The following is a 24,688-nucleotide window of genomic DNA, read 5'->3' on the forward strand; positions in this document are numbered from 1 at the left end:
CTCCACCCACCCCTGTAGAAGATTTGGTGACCTTGTCAGTGATGGAAGGAGTCTGTGTGTATCCCAGCAGGCATTCCTGTTGATTGGATAGGCCTGGTTGGCTGACTTGCTGGGCTGGAGTATGTGCGCCCTTTATCTCGCCTGCACTTTCACTTTGACTTTATTTTTGCAGAACACAAAAACACGACAGTTACAAGGTGATTACATTTTTTTGATTGTGCTGGTTTGCGCCAGCTTTTACATACAAAACATGCATGTAAGGAATAAAACAAACCTAGCTAAATAGTTTAAAATTCATCCCCCAGTAAAAGCTCTGTGATGCAGTTGCTATGGCAACAGATGGAAATAGACATGTATCTGCGATGGAAGAAAACGTATTGAACTGTTGGTTAGAAACAGCAATTTCGCTCTTAGTGATTGACAGGTTAAGTGAGTTGCTGTGTGTGAATTGTGCACATCGCAAACTATATATTTGAGGAGTTGAGTGAGTTGTTTTGCAGTTGAGGAAGGTTTTTTTTTTTTTTAAAGAGCACGGTTAGCGTTAGCATGTATGAAACACTGCAGTGACAAAAGTACAGCATCAGGGGATGAGGGTGGGGGAGATACAACACAATAATAATAACAATAATGAGGATATGACTGTGTTTGTGTTACGTCTATTGTTGCACAGGCTTTTGATTGTGTTCTGTGTGTGTTGTGTCCAATATTAATCAGTAGTTTTATATTACGATGATTATTTAGGTTTGTTATGGATTTTTTGTGTGTGTGTGTGTGTGTGTGTGTGCAACCAATATACAAACGTGTGGGTCAGCGTTGGCCTTCCAGGGTGAACTTAACTACCCTCATCTTTCCTCTAATGCATCTATTTTCAGATGAATTGTATTTCATCTGTTGCCCAGCTCATTACAGGCAGAATCCAGCAACACTAAACCCTGTCTCCTGCTCTCCGTATTGGCTTTGTACCCTGGTGCCTTCATTAGGCTGATTAATGAAAGAGGAACAAAGAAGCAGAGGGGCTACATGTTCAGCCAGACATGCAGAACAATTCTGGATGTCCAATAATAGCCTGATCTGAGGGTTTTGTGGTGAAAATAGGTGAAAATCAATGGAAAGCGAAAGCTCCAGAGAGGGAGGGGAGATGAAGGGATGTGATGGAGAGGGCTGAGGGAGGGGGTGCAGGAATATGAGTGTGAGGATTTTCAAGGCGGTCTTTCTGTTGCATGAAAAACACACTCAGACACACACACACACACACACACACACATACACACACAGAAGGTCCAGGAGGTAGAGGAATGAGTCGAGCTCCTGGTAAAGGCACGCAGATGCAGCTCCGTGGAAGGGACTGAGGTGTTGTTTGTGGCGGGGGTAAAGTGGGTTCACCTCAGCGGTGTGTGAGAGGGGGCGGGGGGTGCGCGGACCCTGGTCGTGCTCCGCTCTCATTATCCCTGGAGTTGAGGACAAAAGAGGGGAAAACCAGATCAGACAGAAGGGGGGATTGCTGGACAAAGGCCGGGGATCCGAGCGTCGTGACGGGGCCCCGGAGCAGCGGGGCTGTCGGGGCTGCAGAGCGGTCCTCCCCACGGCGGGGTTTCCTGCCTCAGCCGCCGGATCGTCACCAGGCGACGGTGCGGTCCTGGAGGGGCCTGGTGCTGCTGCGGGTCCAGGTATGCTTTAGCTGGCCTGTGTGTACGTTAGCTCTGTTTATTCGTGTGTATGTGCATGCTCTCTTGCTAGTCATGAACGCTAGCTACACCGTGTACCTACATTATCAGCCCACTTTGTCGGCTAAAGCCTGCTAAGCTGCCTATGACCTGCCACGACTGCCGTTTCCCCGCATGAAACCCTCACATAATGCAACGGAGGAAAATTAGCTGGCTGAGGATGCTAACCAGTGGTTCTAGCTTAGCGTTAGCATGATTAATTAGAGTCATTTTAGCTGACGTTGACCCACAAAGCTACAAGAGGCAGCAGTAACAAAGCTAATTGTAATGCGTAAAGCTGTGTTGGCTAATGCTGCTGTTGTGGCAGTGAAAGCTAAGCCAGGACTGAGAGGATGGCAGCCAGACACGGCTCAACATGCAAATATACCACAGCTGATGTTTGGCCATTCATGTAACAACACCCAGATACAACAAATGTACCTCAGAAAAACCACTGAACCAGGTCCATTACCTATTAGGACACATGGGTCAGATTCTCTTTATCATCATCCATCCTTTATTTTACCACTGCTTGCCTAATGTTGTGCTCCCCATTTTCTAACCAGACAAGACACAGACCATGTTAGACTTATAAAAGGTGTCCTTGCGGTGTCATTTCTAATTTTATTTATTTTTATTTATTTGACAGATACAATGTACATTCATAAACATTACAGTAGAGCTGCACGATTATTGCCATAATGATAATCACATTTTTTTTTTTTTTAAATTATCAATATTGTAATAATCACAATTATTTATCATGTTAGGGGAAAATCTGTATCTCTTTTGTGCTACTTAAATTTTTAAAAAAAAAAGCAATATATGAACAGTTTATAGTGCAAAATGAGGCTTTAAATAAAAATTATACAAAAAAAAAAAGAAATTAACCCATGAATTTAAAATGTACCAAGGGTTAACTGCATAAATACACTATTACAGAGTGCTTTCACGAAATGCAGCTCATTGGAAACAATTACAGTTCACAGCTCTCATCAATCCACCAAATTACTCAAAGCTGCCGCTGACTCATGGTTGAGAAAGTGCCCGATTTGATATACGCAGCGGAGCATACATTTTAAATGTAAATATTGCCCATAATCAAATTAATTTATTCGTGGCCATCCAAATTGTGATCACGATTAAAATTTGACTAATTGTGCAGCTCTACATTACAGTTCATGTACCAGAGTTCATCTGCTGTCCCTGGACAGCTTTTAAAAGTCACCCTCAAAACAAAATCTATCCACATAAGTACCATAAAAAAAAATAGTCACATTCTAAAACAGCATAAAAACATTCATAAAACTTTATAATTCACCTTACTAAAAATGTATAATTCAGTTTCAATACATATTTTAAATATAAAATAAAATGCAAGACAACTCATGACTAGGATGACTACATTTTAAAAACTTAAAACCAGGACAGTAATTTAACCAAAGACATATTTTCAAAATAAACTATTTACATGTGCTTTTATTTGTAATGAAAAAATGGCCACAAATTAAATTTCTCTTTTCTTCTGTTTGGGAATAAATGTATTATTGCAACAGCTGAACCAAATTTAAAGTGGCCCTCAGTAAAAAAAAAAAAAAAAAAAAAAGTAACATTTTAAGTTAAAATATAATGTTTTGAATAATAACAAAAAAAGTGTTTTTTTTTTTGTGGAGAAAGAGAACGCGTAATATTATCAATGCTATTAATCAATCAGCATTGAGTTGCAAGTGTATGGAAGACTTTTGAGCTTTTTAATTGGTTCATATTGCAAGCGCTACTATGGCAACTGCTGTGATTGGCAGCTCACGGTCCACAGAGATCACGTTTTTAAGCAAAATTTGCTGCTGCTTTCAGGATCTTTTTTTTTTGTCAGCCACATCAGACGTTTATTTCTTAGTAAAACAAGACAAACGGGGACTGAATTTGTGAAAAATCAGGGGAAATCAACCGGGACACGGGACTTAACTCTGAAAACTGGGAGGTCTGGTCACTCTAATCATGACTATCAGGGCTGATGATTGCAGGTCTGATTACTGAAAAGCCATTTTCTTAACTGGGTATTAAATGAATCATACTGTATGTGGGAGTGTCCCTAATATTTACAGGTAATACATTCCAGTAATTGGAAGCTTGAAATGCAAAGGGACGACTGGCCAAATGCACTCTTTCTCACTGGGATTGTACAGTCTCCTTTAACTGCACCCCTTGTGTTACGCTGAGTGATAGAATCTAATATTAATAAACTGATTAAGTGGAAGAGAGGACACACTATGTGTGATTTAAAAAAAAAAAAAACAAGCAAAAACACAGATTTACATACTTTAACATCTTCTTCCAGTTGAATAGCTTGTGTAACTGAGACCTTTTTTCCCCACAGTAAACCTAGCCATGTCCTCAACTGGGTTTTAGGAATTTGAAGGCCAGTGAAGTCAGCCCCCTCAAACTGGTTGTAGTGGTCCTGCACCATTCCATTTATGTCTCAGGGTTTTTATCTCATGAAGGCTTTTCCTGAAACAATGGTCAGCAGATTTTCTGGCATCCAACGCACATCCATTTTGCAGACAAAATAATCTGTGTTCGATCAATATATTCCATCGGTTTAGATGACTAAACCAGTGTTATGTAGTGACGTGCTGGTCCCTTTTTTAAAGCACTATTGATATTAAATTTAAGTACAACTGAAGACATTTAGGCTGCAGGAATATTGGATGAAAGTTGGGTATCCAATATTAATTATGCACTGATAATTAGGTCTGCATATTGTCCAGATTCGGTTTTAATCACGCTACTTGGTTGCCGTTTAGATTTATTAAGTGTTGCGATTCCATAGTAATGGTTATCACGATCATAACTTCCTTGATTTCTTTGTCAAATAACAGAAGTTGAATCAAACACTTCTAGAAACAATAAACAAGTCATAGTCCCAAAAAAAAAACAACAATGCAGATCCAAAGCCATTCAGTCACTCTGACATTTAATCTGAATGTGCACTACACTACGCTTATTGTTAACCTATGACCACATATAGAGACATCATATAAAAAAATGTAGATTTTGGAGAGAAATGTTGATTTTTGACATTATTGTCACACACAAATATTGCTACATACTGTAATTTATATTTTTCTTCAACCCTAATAATAATTTATGATAGATTAATTCATATTTTGTAAATTTAGGTCATTCGAGCAGCAGCCTTGTACACTTAAAGATAATCTCTATCCAAATGTAAACCTAGAATTTCTTCTTTATTTTTATTTTAAATAAAAGATGACATTGTGAGGGAAAACTTTGTGTTTTTATCTCTTAGTTTCATGTTGTTCTAACGTAAACTATGAGATAAAGCTGGTCTCTAAACACAAACTGTCATTAAATCTAAATATTTATTGGTTTGCCACAATGAGATTCCTTTTTAAAACGTTTCTGATACATCAATTATTTGCAGGTTATATGACGTTCTAAAAAAAACAATACTTGTTTTAATATGAGTTTGTATGTAAAGGAAGACACAGATAACTTTTGTTTCTGTGTCAGTATCTGTCACTACTAAATCAAAATGAGGGATGTCCCGGTACAACTTTTTCACTTCCAATACGATACCGATATTGCAGCCTTGAGTATTTGGCCGATATCCATCCGATCCGATATCAGCACAAATAACACATACTTTTATAACTTATTTTGTAGTGTGTAATGTTAGAAAAAGCTTGATCAAGTGATGTTACTCAAACAGAGAACAATAGTCAACAATTCAAGTTCACTTCAGTTATTTTTTACTGTCAGTATATGGTGGGAACAACTGAGGGCGGGGACAAAAACAACTAAAACTTATCGGTGCGCTTATATCTGAGATATTAGATGCAGTCCGATAAAATTTGATATTCGTTTTCTGGCTGATATCGGAACGATATCTGATATAAGTATTGGATCAGGACACCCCTAATCAAAATAACAATAAACTGAAGCTCAGGTAGATTAGTGATGTACAGTCTAAAACCCCTCATCAATCCCTTTTTATGTCTAAATACAACATAATTGTCAGCATCGTAAAGGTTGGACGGGTTGATATGTTTCAGTTGAAACCAGTTGGATGACCGGAACCATTGGCTCCTTGTTGCCCAAAGCATTAAGTGGCCTTCTTTGCTTCCCTTTTATCCAGATGTCATGTGAGCACATGTTAAGCTAAACACATGCAGTCATCCCTGGCTATAAAGGAATACGTTCCCATGACCACTGACAAGTGAAATGAATAACACTAATTTTCTCTTCATCACAGCAGCTGTTTGTGGATAGGTTATAGTCTACCACTGGAACATTTTGTCTCTAGTTTTAAACAAAAACAGAAACAACAGGCGAGTTGAGGGATTTCAGTGAATTTTACATGAAACCTGCTGTGATGATGACATTGTCCGAACGTCTACAAAATCAGATCATGTGTGGTCATACCAGTCTGCTGTGGTCAGTATTTTATCCAAAGTAAGTCCAAAGAAGGAGCAGAAGTAAGCCATCAACAGGGTGACCAAGGCTCAGTGCTGTATGTGGAGAGCAGAGGCTGGCCCATGTGGTCTGATCTAACAGGAACCTAAGGTTACGGTTACTTTGACACATACTATGACATGCATGCATTCAATGTAACCGGAATCTTTACCCAAGCAAAAAATAGTTAATGAGTGGTTTGGAAAAACCCAATAACCAGTTTAAGGTCTCCTAAATTCCTCAGATATGCCCTTTACAGTCTGTTTTGTTGGACAAATGAGAGCTTTAGATATTTAACCAAAAAACCTAAAGGAACTGGAGTGTTTATTGATTTCACCCTATGGCCAGATACCACAGCATGGTTTTAACAGTCTAGTGCAGTGGTTCTCAAACTTTTTAGGCCCCTTTATCTTATTTCTGAATCCAAGTACCCCCTTTTTCCCACTACAACATTTTGCTTAGAAAACTATTTGATAGTGATAGTTGACCGATACATTGGCCGGCCTATTTTTGTGTTTTTTGCGTGTATCGGCATCGGCCGATGCGGGCTGCTGCGTTCGCTGATCCGCATTATTTACAGAGAGCGGAAATATTGACAGACTCTTACCCAAAAAGACTGGGTGCTGTAATAAAAGCCAAAGGTGCTGCATCAAAGTATTAGTTTAAGGGTGTGCATGTTTATGCAACCAGGTTATTTTAAGTTTTTTATTTTTCCCCTTTAAAGGTTTCAGTTGGTTTTTCCATTGCCTTGTACAGGTTCTAGGTCACATTAAAGGTGGAAAAAGTATTCCTCAGAGGCGTCTGCTGATCACCTCTGAGGAAGACTGACAGTTGGCAGTCAAAACATGTCAGGAGATCAAAGTAAATTTCCTTCCCAAAAAGTTGTCTGAATAAATGAAACATATTATTTAAACATAATATTTCAAAAAAGAAAACAAAATGAACAAGCTGGAATTATATGGATTTGTTTTTATTTTTTATTATTATTATATATATGACACACATACCCAATATCTGTACATATTACATAGACATTATATGCATTCCTTAAAGATATGAAATATCACTGCAGTTTTTTAGATATCATATGAATAATTAGGAGTAGCCATAACATGTATACATATACCGTACAAAATTGGGTTAAATTGGGTTATTAAAATGTTAGGACGTGTTCGGAGGGTAAAAGTTTTGAAGAAACTAGATCTTGAACCCACATTAAGAGTTCTAACAACCTCATTACAATTACATTGAATGCTGACTTGACACAAATATGTAGAAATGAAAGCAATTTCCTTGTTGTTCATTTAGCCTTTTAAAACTGCTGCTGTGAACACTATGATTTATTGGACATCCTGAAACTGGTTTTAGTTTTTGTGCAAAGTGTCAAAATCATAATAAATTAGAGGCCACTTACTGCCCAATTTAATCTCAAGTGGCCAACCTATTAAAATCTTTCTTAACGGTAACAATAATCACTGCTAAATCATAATAATTCATCATGTCCCTTTGGTGTCACTGCAAATGCTTTCAGAAAACGGTGATCAGGTAATGGCTATTTAAACATTTAATTATCAAATGATCATCTGGAATTCATTATTTTAAGGTTTATTCCAACATGTGCATTACAGATACCCATCATAGAAACATTAAGGCATAAAATATTTGTAAAGGCCATTTACAAAAGCAGAGAACTCTAGTTTTCATGATATTAGTTTGGGTGATATGTGTCAAATCAAAGTTGAGTATAGGTTTTTTTATTGAGTGGTGATTTCCTCTCCTTGGTTAAAGCCACTTAACTTTACTTTGACACATATCACCCAGACTAAATAATAATAAAGAAAGTCTTTTTCTGGAAATTTAGAAAAACAGAGTTAACTGCGCTTTTTAAATTTTATTTTAAAAACCCTCTTCATTTATTATTCTGTAAAATAGGACAGTTTAGATTTATACTTTAATATTTTTGCTCTAATTAGATTTCACAATTTTCTCGAGCAATGGTGAGCCGACACACACTTTCATGTCTTTTTCGTTTCTCGCGTTAAAGATGCCATACGTGGTTTTAAACTGAACATTTACTGCATCACATGTGAAATAATGCATCGTCACCAACGACAAAGCTTTTTAGATGATATTGTGAGCACACAGATTCATGATTGATCCATTCATCTACAGGACTTTGTGTTGGACCTTTTTAAATTGATAACTTAAATTACCAATCGCTTTAAAGGAAATTCAAAAAAATCAAAAACATCTTTTTGTTCTTTTCAACTCTGCCATATTTAAGGTCATGTCCCCACCAAGAAAACCCTTACAGATCCAAACCAAACCAGTATTTTCCCAGTGTGAGACTCTACACTCAATGTTCCAACCCACAATCTGGTTTTATGGCTATTATTACCTATTTTATTTTGAGCAACAGAGAGATGTATGCTGGGCTTGTTGGCTATTAAGGGGAAAGAAAGTAGCATTATCTTGTTCTTATCAGTATAATAATAAAATCCAATTACAGTAGGATAATTTGAACATGGTGATGTGAATGGACTTGGAAGAGCCAGTAAAAAGCGGACGACTGTCTCCTTGTGTCTTGGCTCCACCGCAGGGTTGTTTGTTTACACTGAGGAAGTATTGGTGACCTTGCCAAAGCTATTTTGTTGCTTTAATTGCATGCTGCCACTTACCCGTGATTCTCTCCTACACACTTTTTTGTTGTCAGAGAGGAGAGACAGCTGAAGCGTATAATGTTAAAGCACCAGCCAAACTCAAGGCTCTACTCATAATGCGTGTAAAGAGATTTCACAGTTGTGGGAAAAAATTTAAGTGTTTTTTGAAAAACCTTAAGATAGATAGATATCTTTATTTCAGACTGAAAAGCAATACAAACAAACAAACAAACACATAAAAAGGTTATTTATTAAAATAAAGGCAGTGGCTATCCGTATGGTTTCCGTATCATTATACTGACATTCTGTCTGTACGCAGCGCCCCTATTTGGCCAGTTTAGGTCACGTGATAGGTCAGTCATTGGCCAGTTTAGGTCGCGTGACTAAGACTAAACCTTACTCTAAACCTAATCCTAACCCTAACTCTAAAAAATGTTGCAATATTGGGTTATAACCTAACCCTGAACCTAACCTTAAGACGCTACATACGTGTACTTTGGTAACCATGCCAATAGCACTGGGGGTTGTCCGTACGGCAACCGTACAAATAGACATTTTGTAAAATAAACAATCAGGGTTCAACAACATGAGTTGTAACAATTACAAATGTGCACAACAACTGCGAGCTTAACACTTATTTAGAGTTCACAAATCTGTGCATGAAGACCAAGCCTTCTCCGATTAATCGACATAATAGCTCACTCATTAATCGGTTGAGCCATAAATAGGTAAATAGTCTATTTTTTTGCTGCGTGGATATTCTGTAGCTCTGCTGTGCTTTCTGCATTATAAGCTTCTACTTTTGAATCAACAGTAATGATTACAAAATCACAACACTCGGAGAACTTACTTGTTCATTGTTTTTTTATTTATCCATGTTTACTGTTTGGGATTTGAGCATCTTTATTTTTGAATATTCTTTACATTGTATTCCGGGAATACAGTTTGCTCAGTTTTGTCCTATGTTGACAGTGTTATTAAGTAAAGTTCCTTATTTTAATTTAGTCGTAGTATTTGTGTATATCAGTGTTCTTATTTCATGAGTCGGTTATTGGCTCTTTCAAACCCTCAATACCGGCATTGGGCTTATCTGGGTCAGGTTCTCATCCTATAGCTGCTTGTTGGTAAAGAGCCACGTCATACTTGGTAACTAGGTTTTGACGTGATTTTAACGTCCACTGCAACAAGTTTTAAACAAAATATTTTTTTTGTTTTTGTAATAAAAAGCATTTTGTTGCAATTGGAATATTTCTGAGGTTGAGCCTCAAATTCTGTCACCCGTTTTCATTTTCTTTGTTTCATTGACTTTCCCAAATTAAATGTCATTACAGACAATTAAACATCCCAAAATTGTGCCCAACATGCTTATTAGAGTTAGATGTCATTAATGTCATATTGATACACAGCGGAAATGCCCCGAAACAAGCAAGACAAGAAATTTGACATCCATCCGTTTTAAAGGTGTTCGATATGACGATATTAGATCGTTAAGGATTTCAACATGACAACGATCTCCCAAATCCCGGAGATTGTAGAACCGTCTGTAGTTCACATTTTAACCCTTGTGGTGCCGTGTCTGCGTCATATCCCCCCCCCGTGCACGGACACAGAGTTAGCTGTGCTGCTTCCTCCGTGTTAGAGGCTGTCTGTCAGAGGCTCAGTGCAGATGTCTGTCTGTCTGTTAAACTCTATTAGTTCTGAGTGTTGAAGCACTGAAATATGTTTGAGAAAACCCTGCATATGTTTCTCTCCTCTAACTGACTCTGTCGCTGCGCTGTAGCAGAGATCTGCTGCTGTAGATAACGGGGCTGTTTACACACTCTTAAAGAGACAGTGTCCTGAATGTGATTTACTTTAAAAACTACTTTCAGCAACTCAGAGCTGCCCTTAAAAAAAGCAACACTACATAATTGAATCACATTTCAGCCTTAATGTAGGAAAAGGTCAAAAGTGACACAAAATGTTGTTATTGTGCTGCTAGTGATTAATAAAAGGGTCTTTGTGGCATTTTTCTCCACTGACTTTGACCCATTATTGTTTTTCTTGTAAAACTATTGAAAAAAATAATAATAAATGGAGTTTATATCACCTATTGCCATTTTGAGGAAAAATATTGAGATATGAATATTGGTCCATATCACACAGGCCTAATGTAACCAAAGCAGTAACGTTTTATCTTGTAAAGGATATGATTGTCTAAACTGTGTGAAATGAGGCGTTCAAACACTGCTTAAAGTAGGATTTTATTAATATGAGTGTGTTACCTCAATAACGAATAGAAATCACTAGACTGATATGCTGCCTTGTTATGTAGCAAGTATTGCTAATGCTAATGCTACACCACTTCAGTTAAACAAAGTAAAAAGACTGGGACTAAAATAACTTGTCAGCTTTTGTGTTTGATGTTAATTGTACTAGGAACCAGTTTGATAAATTGCTTACATACAATAAAAAAAAGAGAAAAAGATAATTACCTCGTCCTAAATGATCTTTTATTCCTTTTTTTCATTTAGGGCGATGATTTTAATTCGGTGATTTGGTTTGTTTTATTGGTAAATAACTTTAAAATAGTCTAAATGATTTGAATGAAAAAAAATCGTGATAAAATCGCGATCACGATTTCACAAAGAAAAAATCGTGATATATTTTTCCCATATCGCCCACCCCTAATCTATTTGCTAGACTAGCCAGTGCTAGACATTAGATCACTGGTATTACAGCAGAAAATATTGTGTAAATGCGTGACAAAACATGACAAAAGTTTTAGTCTGTGTCATACAACAATTTCTATTTCAGAAGTCGAAGTCTGTCATGTTGCGTGAAACTAAATCATAGAACATTTCCACCTCTCTGACATCCCTTTTACAATGACAAATTGCGTGTAAATGGGTGATATTATTTTTATTTTTTCACTCGGGTAATACATTTAACAAATGCAGAATATCAACACAGTTCATGAACACATTTATTAGAATCACAATATGCTTTTTTTTTGTTTTTTTTGTTTTGCTTTGGTCATGTCAGGCCATTCTGCTAAAACAGTGATAGTGTTCCTATTAACGATTGACCATCTTAAAAGCTAACCAAATACTGACTGTGCTGAGGTTAGATGGCTTTAAAATTGTATTCATATTTTACATTTTGTCATCAAAGTTTATTTTATAGTGGGTGGGGTTGCAGTTTTGGTAGACCGTACGTGATTTCTTGTTTGTTTTTTATTTACTGAGTAGCAACCCAAAACACACTCACCATGGTGGAGGCGAGCTATGTCTGTAGCTACAGTCACCCTGACACAGTCTGAAAGAAGTGTCTCTACCATTTTGCATTAATAACTGTTGTGTCACATTTGTGTGTATGTATGAGTATTGCAGTTATAGGATATTACCAAGTTTATTTATAAAGGTATGTAAAACTGTGTTTAGTAAATATTCAAGATGGAAATCATGCTAACTGTTAGTTTACTTTTTGTTTTTTTCAGAGTTGTGGCTTCTGGTTGGCAGCTTGTGGAAAACAAACCTATCTGCATGGAAATACTGAAGCAAACAGAAAACCGGAGCTTGAATTGACTGAATTCAAATCGGAATAAATGGATTACCTTCCCTTTGGAAAGCTGTTGCCAAGAAACTAGGTAGAACTAAATGACAGTTTGCAGAAGAAAACACATGATTAGATGTCTCAATTCAGGAGACACACAGAGACGCAGAGAAGAACCTAAACACGCTCCAGGAAAAAACTTTTGAACAAGGACCAAGTAATTCTTCTTTTCAAAGGACTGCTTGCTGTGGTGAGCAAATAGATTGGAAACGATGAAGTAATTGGACACATAATTCATCAATCGCTGAGACTTTCCATGGAGTTTTTAATTCTGCTGCAGGAGTTTTTGCCTCATGCAGGCGTGAGCTAAGTCTCTGCCAACTTTTCATGAATAATTGCTACGATAAAACAAAGTCTCAATGGTTTTATTAAGAGTTTTGTCCTACAAGAGGCCATTGGATCACAAATCTGTTAAATCCTGAAACCTCTCTACTGGTTAAAGCTGCTAATTTAGTGGCACATGTTCAGTTTAAGGCATTTTAAAGTTCAACATATGGTGATGTGGTTGCCATTCAAGACTTCTATGCCTACTCAGTGCCAAACTGCTACAGTTTTTTGGGAATAATTGCCTCTTAAGTCATATTTTTGTTGGAACAGTAATTTTTCTTGACATCTTAGTATAATTCACAATCGAAGTGCATGCACATCATCTTTATCAACTGCAACAAGTGATTATACCAAATGCAACATATTTATTTTTACTCATCTGGCCAATTGGAAGGCTTATTCTTTTTCACTTGTTACTGCCATAAAACTTCAGCCTTTTGATCAAAATCATTCCTGAACATAAAGACTAACGGATATTTCCTTTTTAAATATCATTTTTGGAAAAGAATGCAGAATTTCTCAAACAGTCCAGCTCCTCCTTCACTCCCGCCTGGCTTTAGTGGGAGGGGGGGAGCCCCATATCCCTCTCAGTCAGCAGAGCCACAGATATCCCCCAGGATGATGGATGATTATGCAGGGATACCACAGCAGAGCCTGCACAGAGGCCACCCCCACCCAAGTCAGGCCAGCCAAATTCTGGCTTATAGTGCAAGAAACAGAGGAACTGTGGATCCACTGCCAACACAGGGTAACATGCACAGTGGCAACAGTAGCAACCTGTACAGGAAAGAGGCCATGGATTATTATTTTTCAATGGGGGTAAAAGACAGGCATAGAAGAGGAGGAATGGCTTTTGGGGGAGGGTTTAGTTATCCAAATATTGATGGACCTATACCTCACCAGTACCGGCACCCTGGAGTTGGCTCGACATCATCTGGCTTAATGTCACCGTATGCAGTAGATTACTCCTCCAGTACTGGTTCAGGTGGAGGTTCTGGAGCTTTTTCTCCTTCTCATCAGTACAATATGAGCCAGAATTCTGCAATGCAGCCAGTGCCGAGTCCTCAAATGCAACACCGCCAGCTTGGACAGGCTTTCCCAGCTGGTCACCATGGACAACAGCTTCGAAGCTACCCACACTCTGGGCACCGAATGACCCCACAGTTCTCGCACTACGCGCCACAGGGTGCAGCTTCCTCTGGTTCATCGGGAATGTACAGCCCTTCTTCACAGAGATACCTAGATGGGACTGCTAGCACTGGGTTTGATCCCAAACTCAACAATACTTCTAGTGTCAACTCTGGTTCAAACTCCATCTCTAGTTCAGCTAATAATGTAGGCCCAATGGAAAACGTTCCACAAAGTTACCATGGTACAAACTATCATTCATACTCTTCACACTCACAATCGCTTCATAACCCAGCCACAATACAGCATCGCACCCAACAGCCTAACTTAGGTCTAGGGTTTGACAGCTCTCTTAAGATGCAACACCAGGGTTCATCTTCAGGCTCTGCATATGCTAAACATCCCCAAGCCTCTAATGCAATTGTACCTCAGACACCATCTCAAGAAATCCCAAAGTCCCCAATGCATCCTAATGTTCAACAAAGTCAAATTACACAGAATTTTAGCCCTATATCCAACCCCTCACCAGCTGCTTCTGCAGTACATTCGCCCAGCTGTAGCTCCTCTCCTTCTCCTTTGATGGTTGTCCCAGAGGCACATGGAAACTCGTCGGCTCATGGTCCCTTACACCCCCCTACATCAAACCTTCGTAGCAGCCATGGTCGGTTACTGCAGACCATGTCACAGTTAAGTCCCACACCCAACTCAAATAGCAGTATCAGTAGTTGTGGTAGCAGTGGTAGTCATAAAGGTCACAGCATGAGTGCAGCTGGAAGTATCAATCCCCATCCAACAGGCCGCTTAAAAATCGGTCAAAGCACAGGAATGGGATCCCGGGAGGAGAGCTCTGCTGTCTATTCTTCTTCACTTGACAAAATGCAGGATGCCGGACTGAATAGTCTTAATGCCTTGAGCTCACAAGTAGCCAATTTACCAAACACAGTGCATCACATGCTCCTTGCCGACACAGTCTTTTCACAAAAGAAAAAAGATGGTGGGCAGATGCAGCAAACAACAAACGGTGTGCCACCATCACAACCAAGAAGTCGAAATGCAAGTGCAGCTTCGAGCACTAGCACAGTCAAAGATGGTGGATCCTCTGGGACTGGTGAGGCTGTGAGCTTGGAGGCTGGTGCTGATGAAGACTCATTAATGTTGTACGGAGGCTCATCGGGGAACAAAACTGAGCGAGAGGAGCAGTTTTCTGAGGGAGAATATGGTAGAAAGAGGCAGATGAGCGGCACGAGCAGTGGATCAGAGCAAGCAAGTTATAACTCTTTGCCTATGAGTCACAACCAACCACATACTGGACAAGCTTCCAATGCTAATGCCATGACTTTTGATCCCCAATCAAAAGAACCTGTAGTCATTGAAGCTAAAGCAAATAATGTTAACATTCCCTCTTCATCATTTGCATGCCAGTCAACTGAAAACGACCCAACTTTCCATTCAAAACCTATAGTATCTTCTTCAACCTCATCCAGTGTCCCTCCAATCCAGCCAAATTTTGTTCCCGACCGTGGTTTAACATACAATGATCATGGAAGAACAGATTTTGAAAAAGAAGTTATGAAGCCTGATATTGAAAGCATGCCAGCAAAAAAGGTGAAAGGCAGTAAAAATATGCAACATGATGAAGTAAATAGGAAAAATGGCCAGGACAAAGAAAATATGTTGCAGTCTGCACCCAGAATGAACAATATTGAGAAAGAAGAAAAGCACAAACCTGAAGGGGAGCAGAATGCCAGTGGCGTTGGTGTGATAGTTTCAACTCGTTCTGAGGGAAATCACATTAACAAGAGTAACAATACTCAAGACAAATGTGTGGAAGGAAAACGGCCACACTCCTACTTAAAGGAATCTAGCAGTCACAATGGAGAGGATGGTATTGATCTCACTATCTATTCCTCCCACCATCAAAAAACAAACTCCGGGAGACCTCAAAGTCCTACCGTGTCTGCCCCACAGAAATATAACCCAGCAGAATCAGCATATGGTTCAGATATGTCCGTGAAGATCAAAGGGAAGACTAACCCAGATGGTGCAACAGAGTCAAATCCTAAATATTTAGGGTATCAACAAGCACAAACTATTTATGGGTCAGTGCATTTAAAGGACCCAAATTCTGTAGCAGAGCCTCAAGAGAAGGGAAGCCACGGGGCCACTGCTAAAGGTCATGAGGAAAATCCACAAATGCAGCAGTTTCCAAGCCTTTTACAGGAGGTGCTTCAAGGTTACAACTTGGATAGGCGTTATGGAAGACAAGAGCAAACTTACCCTGCACATCTCCAAGTTTTTCAACAATTTCAAAGCAGACATCTCTATGGCGCCACAGAGGATTTAAGGGTGCATCAAGGAGTAACTGAGGGTTCTCAAAATGCCCTATTGGGAACCTCTGTAAAATCCCAAAATCAGAAAACTGGATGCGAAAATGATTATACACAAGATCCTCAATCCCTGTTAAAGTCAGACATAATCAATGCTAAGATTCAGCAACATTCAGAAAAAAGTGAAGTGGGTGTGAACCAGAGACAGTTTCCACTGGCAGAGACTCGGCAACCTCCACCAAAACATATAAACCTAGCTGACTATTCTCTGCCTCAGAGAAAAGCATTATCTGCGTCCGCACAGTCTTCTGCTGTGCAGGAACTTCTTTTACAAGAGCCAGAACCACTAACTGGCAGCACATGTAAACGTGAACTTCAGAAAACATCAGGTTCCTTCTCAGCCCCATCAGAGCGGCGCTCCGTCATCTGTGATGTGTCTCCAAAACGACGCAGCACACCAGAGAGCAACAGGGAGAGTGAAAGAGAGAGAGAACAGGAAAAAATGCAGAAGGGAGCCTCTGTGATTCAACATCAACTGGCTGTGGCTAATGATCTTTGTAAAAAAGAAAGTGGACATAAACAAGTGATGAAAATTGAGAAAGCACTTATAGAGACTGGGCCAGATACTGAAAACGTACAAACTGAGCCTCATGGCAGTGGTGGAGTTAATGAGAGAGACATAGAGTTCCATTCTAAGTCTGGTCATTCATCAACCATAATGAATGCTGACCCCTACAGGCGAGGAAATGTTGATCTATCCCCTATGCCTTCTCACCCTATGAGTGCTAATCCTTTATCTTCACCAATGAGACATCAGTCTTATCTCCACGGGGTGGATCTGTCTGCTGGCGGCAGCACTGCATTTCCTGGCTATCAATATAGCGATACCAGAGAAGGCACTATGGTGCCACGTATTAATCCCAATTTTCCCTCTCACCACCCATACCACAATTTATCTCCTCAGGTTCAAGCCACAAATAATCTTGAAATGTACCCTCACCCCCGTGGTGCCCTTCATCAACCTCATGATGTAAGTGGGTGGGTAAAAACAATGAACAGGTCTTCAAAAGAGATGATGATGCATCCTAGTTCTTCTCCTGGAAGACAAAAGATTAGCCAAACAGAGCAAAGACAGAGGATGATATCCCACACTGATCTGCCAATTGAGCAGCACATAAGCAAAACTTTACTGCATCATCAAAGCACGTACTATGACACCAAAATGTGGGACTCGGTGCACACAGGAAGAGAAGGTGCCCGAATGACAGATGGAGATGCCTACTATAGAACGCAACCATCCTCTGCTCCTGCACATGGCCCTGTTCCAATGCAGATAAGTCACGGCCGAAATGCTGCTGAACTTGAGACCTCCCGAGGAGGAACAGAAGAAGTCCAACACCCCTGTCCTCCCCAACCACCTTTGTCCACCTCCGCCAAGGCTCCCGCTGAGGTGAAAGCTTCTCAGCCACAAGTGCAACGTCAGACTAAAGCTGGGAGTTCAGGAGAAACCAACCCACTGATGCTTAGAAGGAGAGTCCGCTCCTTTATCTCCCCCATTCCAGCCAAAAGGCAACTTCAGGATGCGTCTCAGCTGAGGACAAATATGCATCTCTCACCTGGGGCTCAATCTGAGTCAAACCACCACAATGAAGGCGACTCTGCATCAGATACTCGGTGTTCAAGACTTTCTTCGCCTTTGACAGGAGAGAGCACACAACCCATCTCTCCACGAAGTGGTAACACCAATATTTTACCTCCCAAAAAAGGACGAGGTCTGAAACTGGAGGCAATTGTGCAGAAAATTACACCAAGTGTTAAAAAATTGGCAGGTCATGCTGATGTGCCGAATCATTACCCACATTTCACTCAGCATGAAATATCAGCATTTAAAGAATCACAGGATAAAGACTTGCAACAATTCTCTGATGTATCAGGAGGCGATGATAGTTACATGGATGAAAGTCCCTCTTTAAATGACATAATTCCCTTCAGAGGGGTTGATGATGCTGGGCCGATACCACCTACTGCCTACGCATCCTGTGATCCTCATGAGACGTCCAAAGTCCTCAAACAGCAAGACTTTGACTTTGGTTTAGGGACGGCTGTGGCATCAGGTTCTGGTGACAAAGAAGATTTCACTCTGCTTGGACCATTACCACCTCCTCCACCCCTTCCTCGTCCAGTCCAAGGTTCTCCGCCCCCATCTTCTTCTGCCTTGTCAGATATTCAACATTTCACAAACACCTACCAGCAACTTGAGACAAGAAGAGGAGAGCAATCTGCTGCTACCCTTCTTCGGCAGAAGCTTCAAGAATCTGGCATGGGCTTTGATGGTTATCCTGGTAGTGACTACTATGGGAATACCTCGCCCCATCATAGCCAAGGGCACATGCTTAGCAGACAGCATCAGATGTCTTCTAGCAGGTCCAGTCTTTCGCCACAAGACTCAAAGTCATTAGACGGCTCTGTCCCTAAAGGATATTTTCCATCGGGCAAAAAAAAAGGCCGGCCTGTAGGAAGTGTCAATAAACAGAAACGAGCTCAGAACCAAGGGCAAGGGCAAGCGCAGGCTCAGACTCCGCCTCAAATCCAGTCACAGAACTCAAGTCCTAGTGCTCCTCCAGCCCTGCCCATTTCAACTACAGCTGTTGCCACACCAGCAGTTGCCTTACCAGTCCAGACTACGAGTGTCACCCCTACAACACCTCTGGTGTCAGAGAACAATGAAAACATTACCCTGCAAGACCCACCACTTTTACCACAGGTCATGAAAGTAGATCTTGAAAGTGAGGACACCCAGCCAGAGATTGAGGTCAAACCTGTGCGCCGGAGACGCAGAGGTGTAAAGGATGAGGATGAGCAACTGGGAGTTGGTGTACAACAAAGGAGGAGAAGGAGAGGTGCTGCATCAGTAGTAGTGACTACTAGACCACCAATGGCCAAAAATGATCCAGATACAGCTAATAGGGCAGGAGGAAGCCTCAGCACATGCAGAGTTTCCTCAGATCAAAATAGAAGGGGGTTATTTATTCCTCACATACATGTAGAGAAAAAAGTACCAGAGATTGGGGCAGTCTGCACTATTGTAAACTTAGAGGAGGAAAAGACAAAGGAACGTAGTGCAGTTGGTGGAAAAGCAGTCGGAAGTGGAATTGATTCCCTCTTGACTTCAGTTCTGTCCTCCCAGCTATCCAGGAGAGACAAAGAATCAGACAACCGGGAGAGTGATGAGGTTGAGACCAGAGGAGAGTCAGGAAAAGCCCTTCCTTCATCCGGCCATGTTGTTTCAGGCCCTGTGATTACAGAGAGCAATCACTCTGGCCGTTTGCTATGCTGCCTGTGCCAGAAGTGGGCAAATTACAAGCACCTTGGAGATCTCTATGGGCCATTTTATCCAGCTGAGTATGCTGCAAAGCTCCCAAAAAATCAGCCCCAGGTCAGACAGGGTCAAGCAACCACTGGCACAAACAAAACTGGACCAAATTTAGACATAAGCTCAAATGTTTTGAGCACTATCCAAGACAAACAAGATGATCAATTCACCATGTTCTCTCCTGAACGCAACTATACAATCAGCCTAGATTCAAATACAACTTCTCACACTACTACAGAGGTAACTGTGTCACCTGTCAGGAGAGAGGAAATGATGCTACCTGTGGCAGAAAAGCTCAGTAACACTACGGCTTCTTCTTCTTCCTCCAGAACCTTTAAACCCTCTTTAACTTGGGACATGAATGTAGATATCCGACCAATCCCAGAGCTTAAGAGAGAGCCAGACTTTGAAACTGATCACCAAAAGGCTCGAAAGCAGTTGCATCAGCCAGCCGAGGAAGCTCAACAGCGACCTCAACACAGGAAGCTCACTTCACACCCACGCTTTAAAAGGAGACACAAGTCCAGTGAGAAATCCCCCAGGATGGTGCCATCCAACAGTAAGGCCTCATTGCCTTTCCAGCCTCCACCGCCAGCCCTGGACTCCCTGGGACCGTTGGCACAACTTGCACAGTTGCCTCAGATGCCCATGGACCTCGAAGAACTGTGGGTCCACGAAGGATGTATAGTGTGGACCAGTGGAGTATACCTTGTCAATGGGAAACTCTATGGCCTGCAAGAAGCACTAGATGGAGCCAGAGAAACAGTAAGTGTCCTGTCAGTTAGTCATTTTCTTTCACTGAACTGTCACTTTCTTTTGCTTTAATATTCTAAAAGTTTAAGCATGTGTAAGGGGTGGATGCCTTTTTAGTGACTGTGTTGGCATTGATTATTGTAATTCTTTGCTGCTTAGCACTTTTTGCAATGATTTGCTATCCCTCTTCTCAGAGTTGCTCATTCTGTGAGATGGTTGGATCCACCCTGGGCTGTTACAGCAAAGGCTGCATACTTCGCTATCACTACATGTGTGCTATTGAAGCTGGTGAGTAGATGCATTGAATGTTGTGAAAACAAGCATGCAGGACATGCATGGTGTTGATGTGCTTTTTTTGTTTTAAAAGATTGCTCCCTGAATGAAGATAACTTCTCACTGCGGTGTCCGAAGCACAAGGTAAAGAAAGAGAGGTTGGTTCCCACTTGAATAAGTCACAATGTATCTCCTTTTTTCTTTATATTCACAGCTTGAACTAACATTATTTGATCATCATTGGTTCTCTTTGTTCCTTATCCACTTAGTTTACCCAGAGCCTTCGGCCAGCCAAGTCAGTGTACTTGGAGCAGTCAGAGAGAGGCTGAGCAAAATGAAGAGGAATGGGAGATGCTGGAGTCTAGAAGCTGTAAGTTTACACTCATCAACATGTGTTTTTAGGATTATGATGAAGTCCTTATATTTATGTATCTTCTGTAAGGACAAACTGGCTAGGTGGTGCAAAGCTGCTTAAAAAACCTCTCTCCACCAAAGCTGCTTTTTATTCTTCAAAGGGTGTGCAACAGAAAGTTTGGGAAGGCATGAAATTCAGATTACAATATATCTGGTGATGCAGATAAAATGCCATTTTTCTTTCTAACACAAATGGATAAATGGTACCATTCACGAAAATGTCTAAACTCTCATAAAGTGCATTTCTCAAAGTTGTCTCATTCCATCTTTTTATTTAACATTTTTTGAATTACTCTGATCTATATTTTAAACTGTCATATTTGGTGTTTATGGACGACAGAACTGGTAATAATTGAACCACAGTCTTCCAAAAGGTTGTGGGTTAGTGCCAGTCTACATAATCTGTGGGTCTCTCATCTGTTTGTTTGTCCCAATTATACTTCTTTGTGAAATATGAGCATTCTCTCTGTGCATGTTGTTTTTCTTCTCCCAGATTATTTTGGACAATAGGCGACTGAGAAATGTGAAAAAAAAAAAAAAAAAAGAAAACCTGGACCGACATCCATGGTGGGATTTTTCCGAAAGAGAATGTACAATTTCTCAACAGAAATAAGCATTATTTACACTCAAGACAATGAAATCACAAGATCCTTTTGATGGAAAGACAACTATTGCTGTTTGAAAAAAGGAAGAGGGAAAAAAATGAGCGTGCAACATAAAGAAATGGAGCAGCAAGAAGAAAGATCATTGGGGAAAAAACCAAGACGAAAAGACTGACAGAAGAACTTTAGGACTTCTCTACAAAGAGCAAAAGAAACCGCCTTCCTCTCTAGGCTTACTTTGATTGCAGCCTTTAAATGTTACATTCATATTTGTAGTCATCTGTATTATCATTTATTTTTGTATCTTTAAAGTTTTATTTGTTTACTTTGAAGAGGCGTTTGGGAACAATCTGGGTGTCAAACCCTGAAGAGAATCAGAGAGACTTTTGTATCTGCTCTCTAATGTAGTACGTACTTTGTCTTATGATATTAGAATGATCACAGTTATTCTTTTAGCCTTCATTATAATTTTGTATTCTCTTCAGTATTTACTCATCAAATGAAAAGGACTTTACACATAATCAGTTCATGTTTTTTCCTTTTCCTGGAGAGGTAGGAGCCAGCGGAGCGATGTTGTCGGGGTCGAGGAGTTTTTTTGTTTTTGCCACAAAGACATTATTGCCTTGGAGGACGGACATCTGTTGCCTTTCAAAAGTCACCTGTATGAGTGAGGAATGAGTGTGTGAGGGACTCTAAAAAAAACAAAACAAAAAAAAAAAAGCCAATATCTGGGTCTTTGATTCCATTTTGGTCCTTTTGAAAAGTGTTCTTATTTTTCATTGCTGCAGTTTTTACGGTACAGATAGTGTTCATGAAAATTCAGATGGATTTGATGTTATTTTTCAAGTACAAAATGTTCATGTCATTCAAGCGAGAGGACATGTAGATGGAGGACGAGCTGTCCTTAAAACAAGCTGACTGAGGGAAGATGAAGATGAAGGACGGGACTCTGAAGAGTTGTCACCAATGTGGACCATTGTGCTGGTTTCACACCTGTATAAACTCAATACAAATTTACATTTGACTCATGAGTTGGTGAGCATGTCATTGTCACGATGGGCCAACAGGGAGCCGAGCAGACCAAGTAAAGGGTTTCATCTTGTACTGACACAGCAGACGTGCATCGGTAGTTGGGAGATGAAAAGTCCATTTTAACCAAGCATTGCCACAAGATTTAAAAGTGCATCGTACATGGTGGTGTCTTTATCATTTTCTATTGTTATTCTTGTAAAAAAAAGAAGAACAAAAATAGGTCAAGTTGAACGAAAACAGTTACACTATCAAAACCATGCTGTATTTGAAACCTGTCAATATGTATATGAAATATGAATACATTTAAAATGCTTCAACTTTGCCCTTCTTTTTATTTCTGGAACAGGTTTTTGTTACTGATGTCTGTTGGTAAGCGCTGTTGAACTAAATTTAGATTTGAAATTACATATTATATATTATCTTTAACGAATGAAAACAAAACTAGAAAGTTTACATGAGGCGAAATCCAAACACCATTAAGTTTGTTCTTTGGTTGTGTGGAAGGCGGTACAAGCCGGTAAGTGATCCAATAGGAACTGAGCTGATTGTGTGGATCATGTGATCCTAAACATTAATCACATTTATTTACAAAAAAACAATAACACCAACCCACATCAGGTTGATCAATGGTAATCGGGTTGGGGTCAATTACATTTTTCACTTTTCACAATTTGCCATTTTCAATTATGATTACAGTAACTAGCATTTTTTCTTATTAGTAAGGATGCCTCCTGTTGTTGTTCTTTTTTTTTTTTTTTTTACATTAGCGTTTGTCTGATTTACACAAATAAGCTATCAAAAAATTCAAACTTTTAAACTTTTTGATCTTTTCTTTCCCATTCATTTCTATTGGACATTTCAGCTTTTTCAACTTTCAAGCCCGTCATCCCCAGCCATTGTTCAACTGATTTTGACCATTCAACCTTTAACATGTTCAACACATTTCAAACTTTTACACTTTTTCAGCCCATTTCAACCTTTTTAAAAATTGTTTTCAACCTTAACAATCATTTCAACCTTTTTCAACCCTTGCTAATGCTAGGTTTATGCTAACGCTAGGTTTATGCTAACGCTAGGTTAATGCTATAGTTGGGCTAATGCTAGGTTGGTGCTAAGTAGTGTCTTTTCACGGGCCGTATCCTTTCAACGCATGTGGGACGTGATATTTGAATGTAAACCGACCATACGTTTGTTAAAAATTGTAATATGTATATTGTTTAATATGTAACATGTAAATATTTGACTGTTTTGCGGTGATTTTAATTGTTAATTTAAAAAAACGGATAAAAACAATACACGCAAAACATTGACAATCAAAATCCCTAAAATAAGATAAAAACCAAAATAAATCAAAATTGACTGAAAGCATACATTTTAAATTATTTATTAAATAGCAGGGTTTTACGTAGTACACAAACTGCTTTTCACGGATGCGTTGAAAGGATTGGGTAGCGACGGTGCTAACGCCATTGCTAGGCTAATGCTAATGCCAGGTTGATGTTAATGCTATGCTAATCCTATGTTAGTGCTAATGCAGTGCGACGTGGGCCAGCATCTGCATCCACACTTGCATTTTTTTCAGGAAATGCAAATAATCCTCAGTCAATTACAATTATGTTCTCATATACTAAAGTTTATTTATATAGCGCTAACTACAACAAGTCATCTCAAAGTGCTATCAAAATATAAAATTTGGAATAAAAAGGGAAAAAAAAACAAATTGTAATTAATAATCAATTACGTGATTATAATTACAATTGACCCCAACCCTGATTGTGATTGAATCAAATATATATATATATGTTAGTCCACTACATCTGTAACAGATTTAGTTGACTAAAACAAAACAATTACAGAAATAGTCCTGATGATTACATTTTGACTAAGTTGCATTTCAGTGAAACGATTATGACTAAAACTAAATCAAAATTTTGCTGTCAAAATTAATCGTTTTAACTGTGGTGGACATGTTGAGCCAGAGAGTGAGTTTGGGAGGGCCACGGACCAATGTTGCGGTTGCTCAGGG

The 24,688-nt window shown here is 39.6% G+C and overlaps 1 protein-coding gene across 2 annotated transcripts; it reads left to right on the top strand.

Moving 5' to 3' along the window:
* Positions 1-1,234: 1,234 nt before the first annotated feature.
* Positions 1,235-22,979, top strand: tcf20 (transcription factor 20). 2 transcript variants are annotated; one of them, XM_028454467.1, is made up of 6 exons: positions 1,235-1,667; positions 12,318-20,353; positions 20,536-20,629; positions 20,709-20,772; positions 20,884-20,984; positions 21,522-22,979. In XM_028454467.1, exons 2-6 carry the CDS (start codon positions 13,268-13,270, stop codon positions 21,536-21,538), a joined length of 7,362 nt encoding a protein of 2,453 aa, XP_028310268.1. In that variant the 5' UTR covers positions 1,235-1,667; positions 12,318-13,267; the 3' UTR covers positions 21,539-22,979. The 2 variants fall into 2 exon arrangements, with proteins under 2 accessions (XP_028310268.1, XP_028310269.1); XM_028454468.1 differs by having other exon boundaries at positions 20,709-20,758.
* The last annotated feature ends 1,709 nt before the right edge of the window (positions 22,980-24,688 follow it).

Source organism: Gouania willdenowi, chromosome 8, assembly GCF_900634775.1.
Source record: "Gouania willdenowi chromosome 8, fGouWil2.1, whole genome shotgun sequence".
NCBI lineage: Eukaryota > Metazoa > Chordata > Actinopteri > Blenniiformes > Gobiesocidae > Gouania > Gouania willdenowi.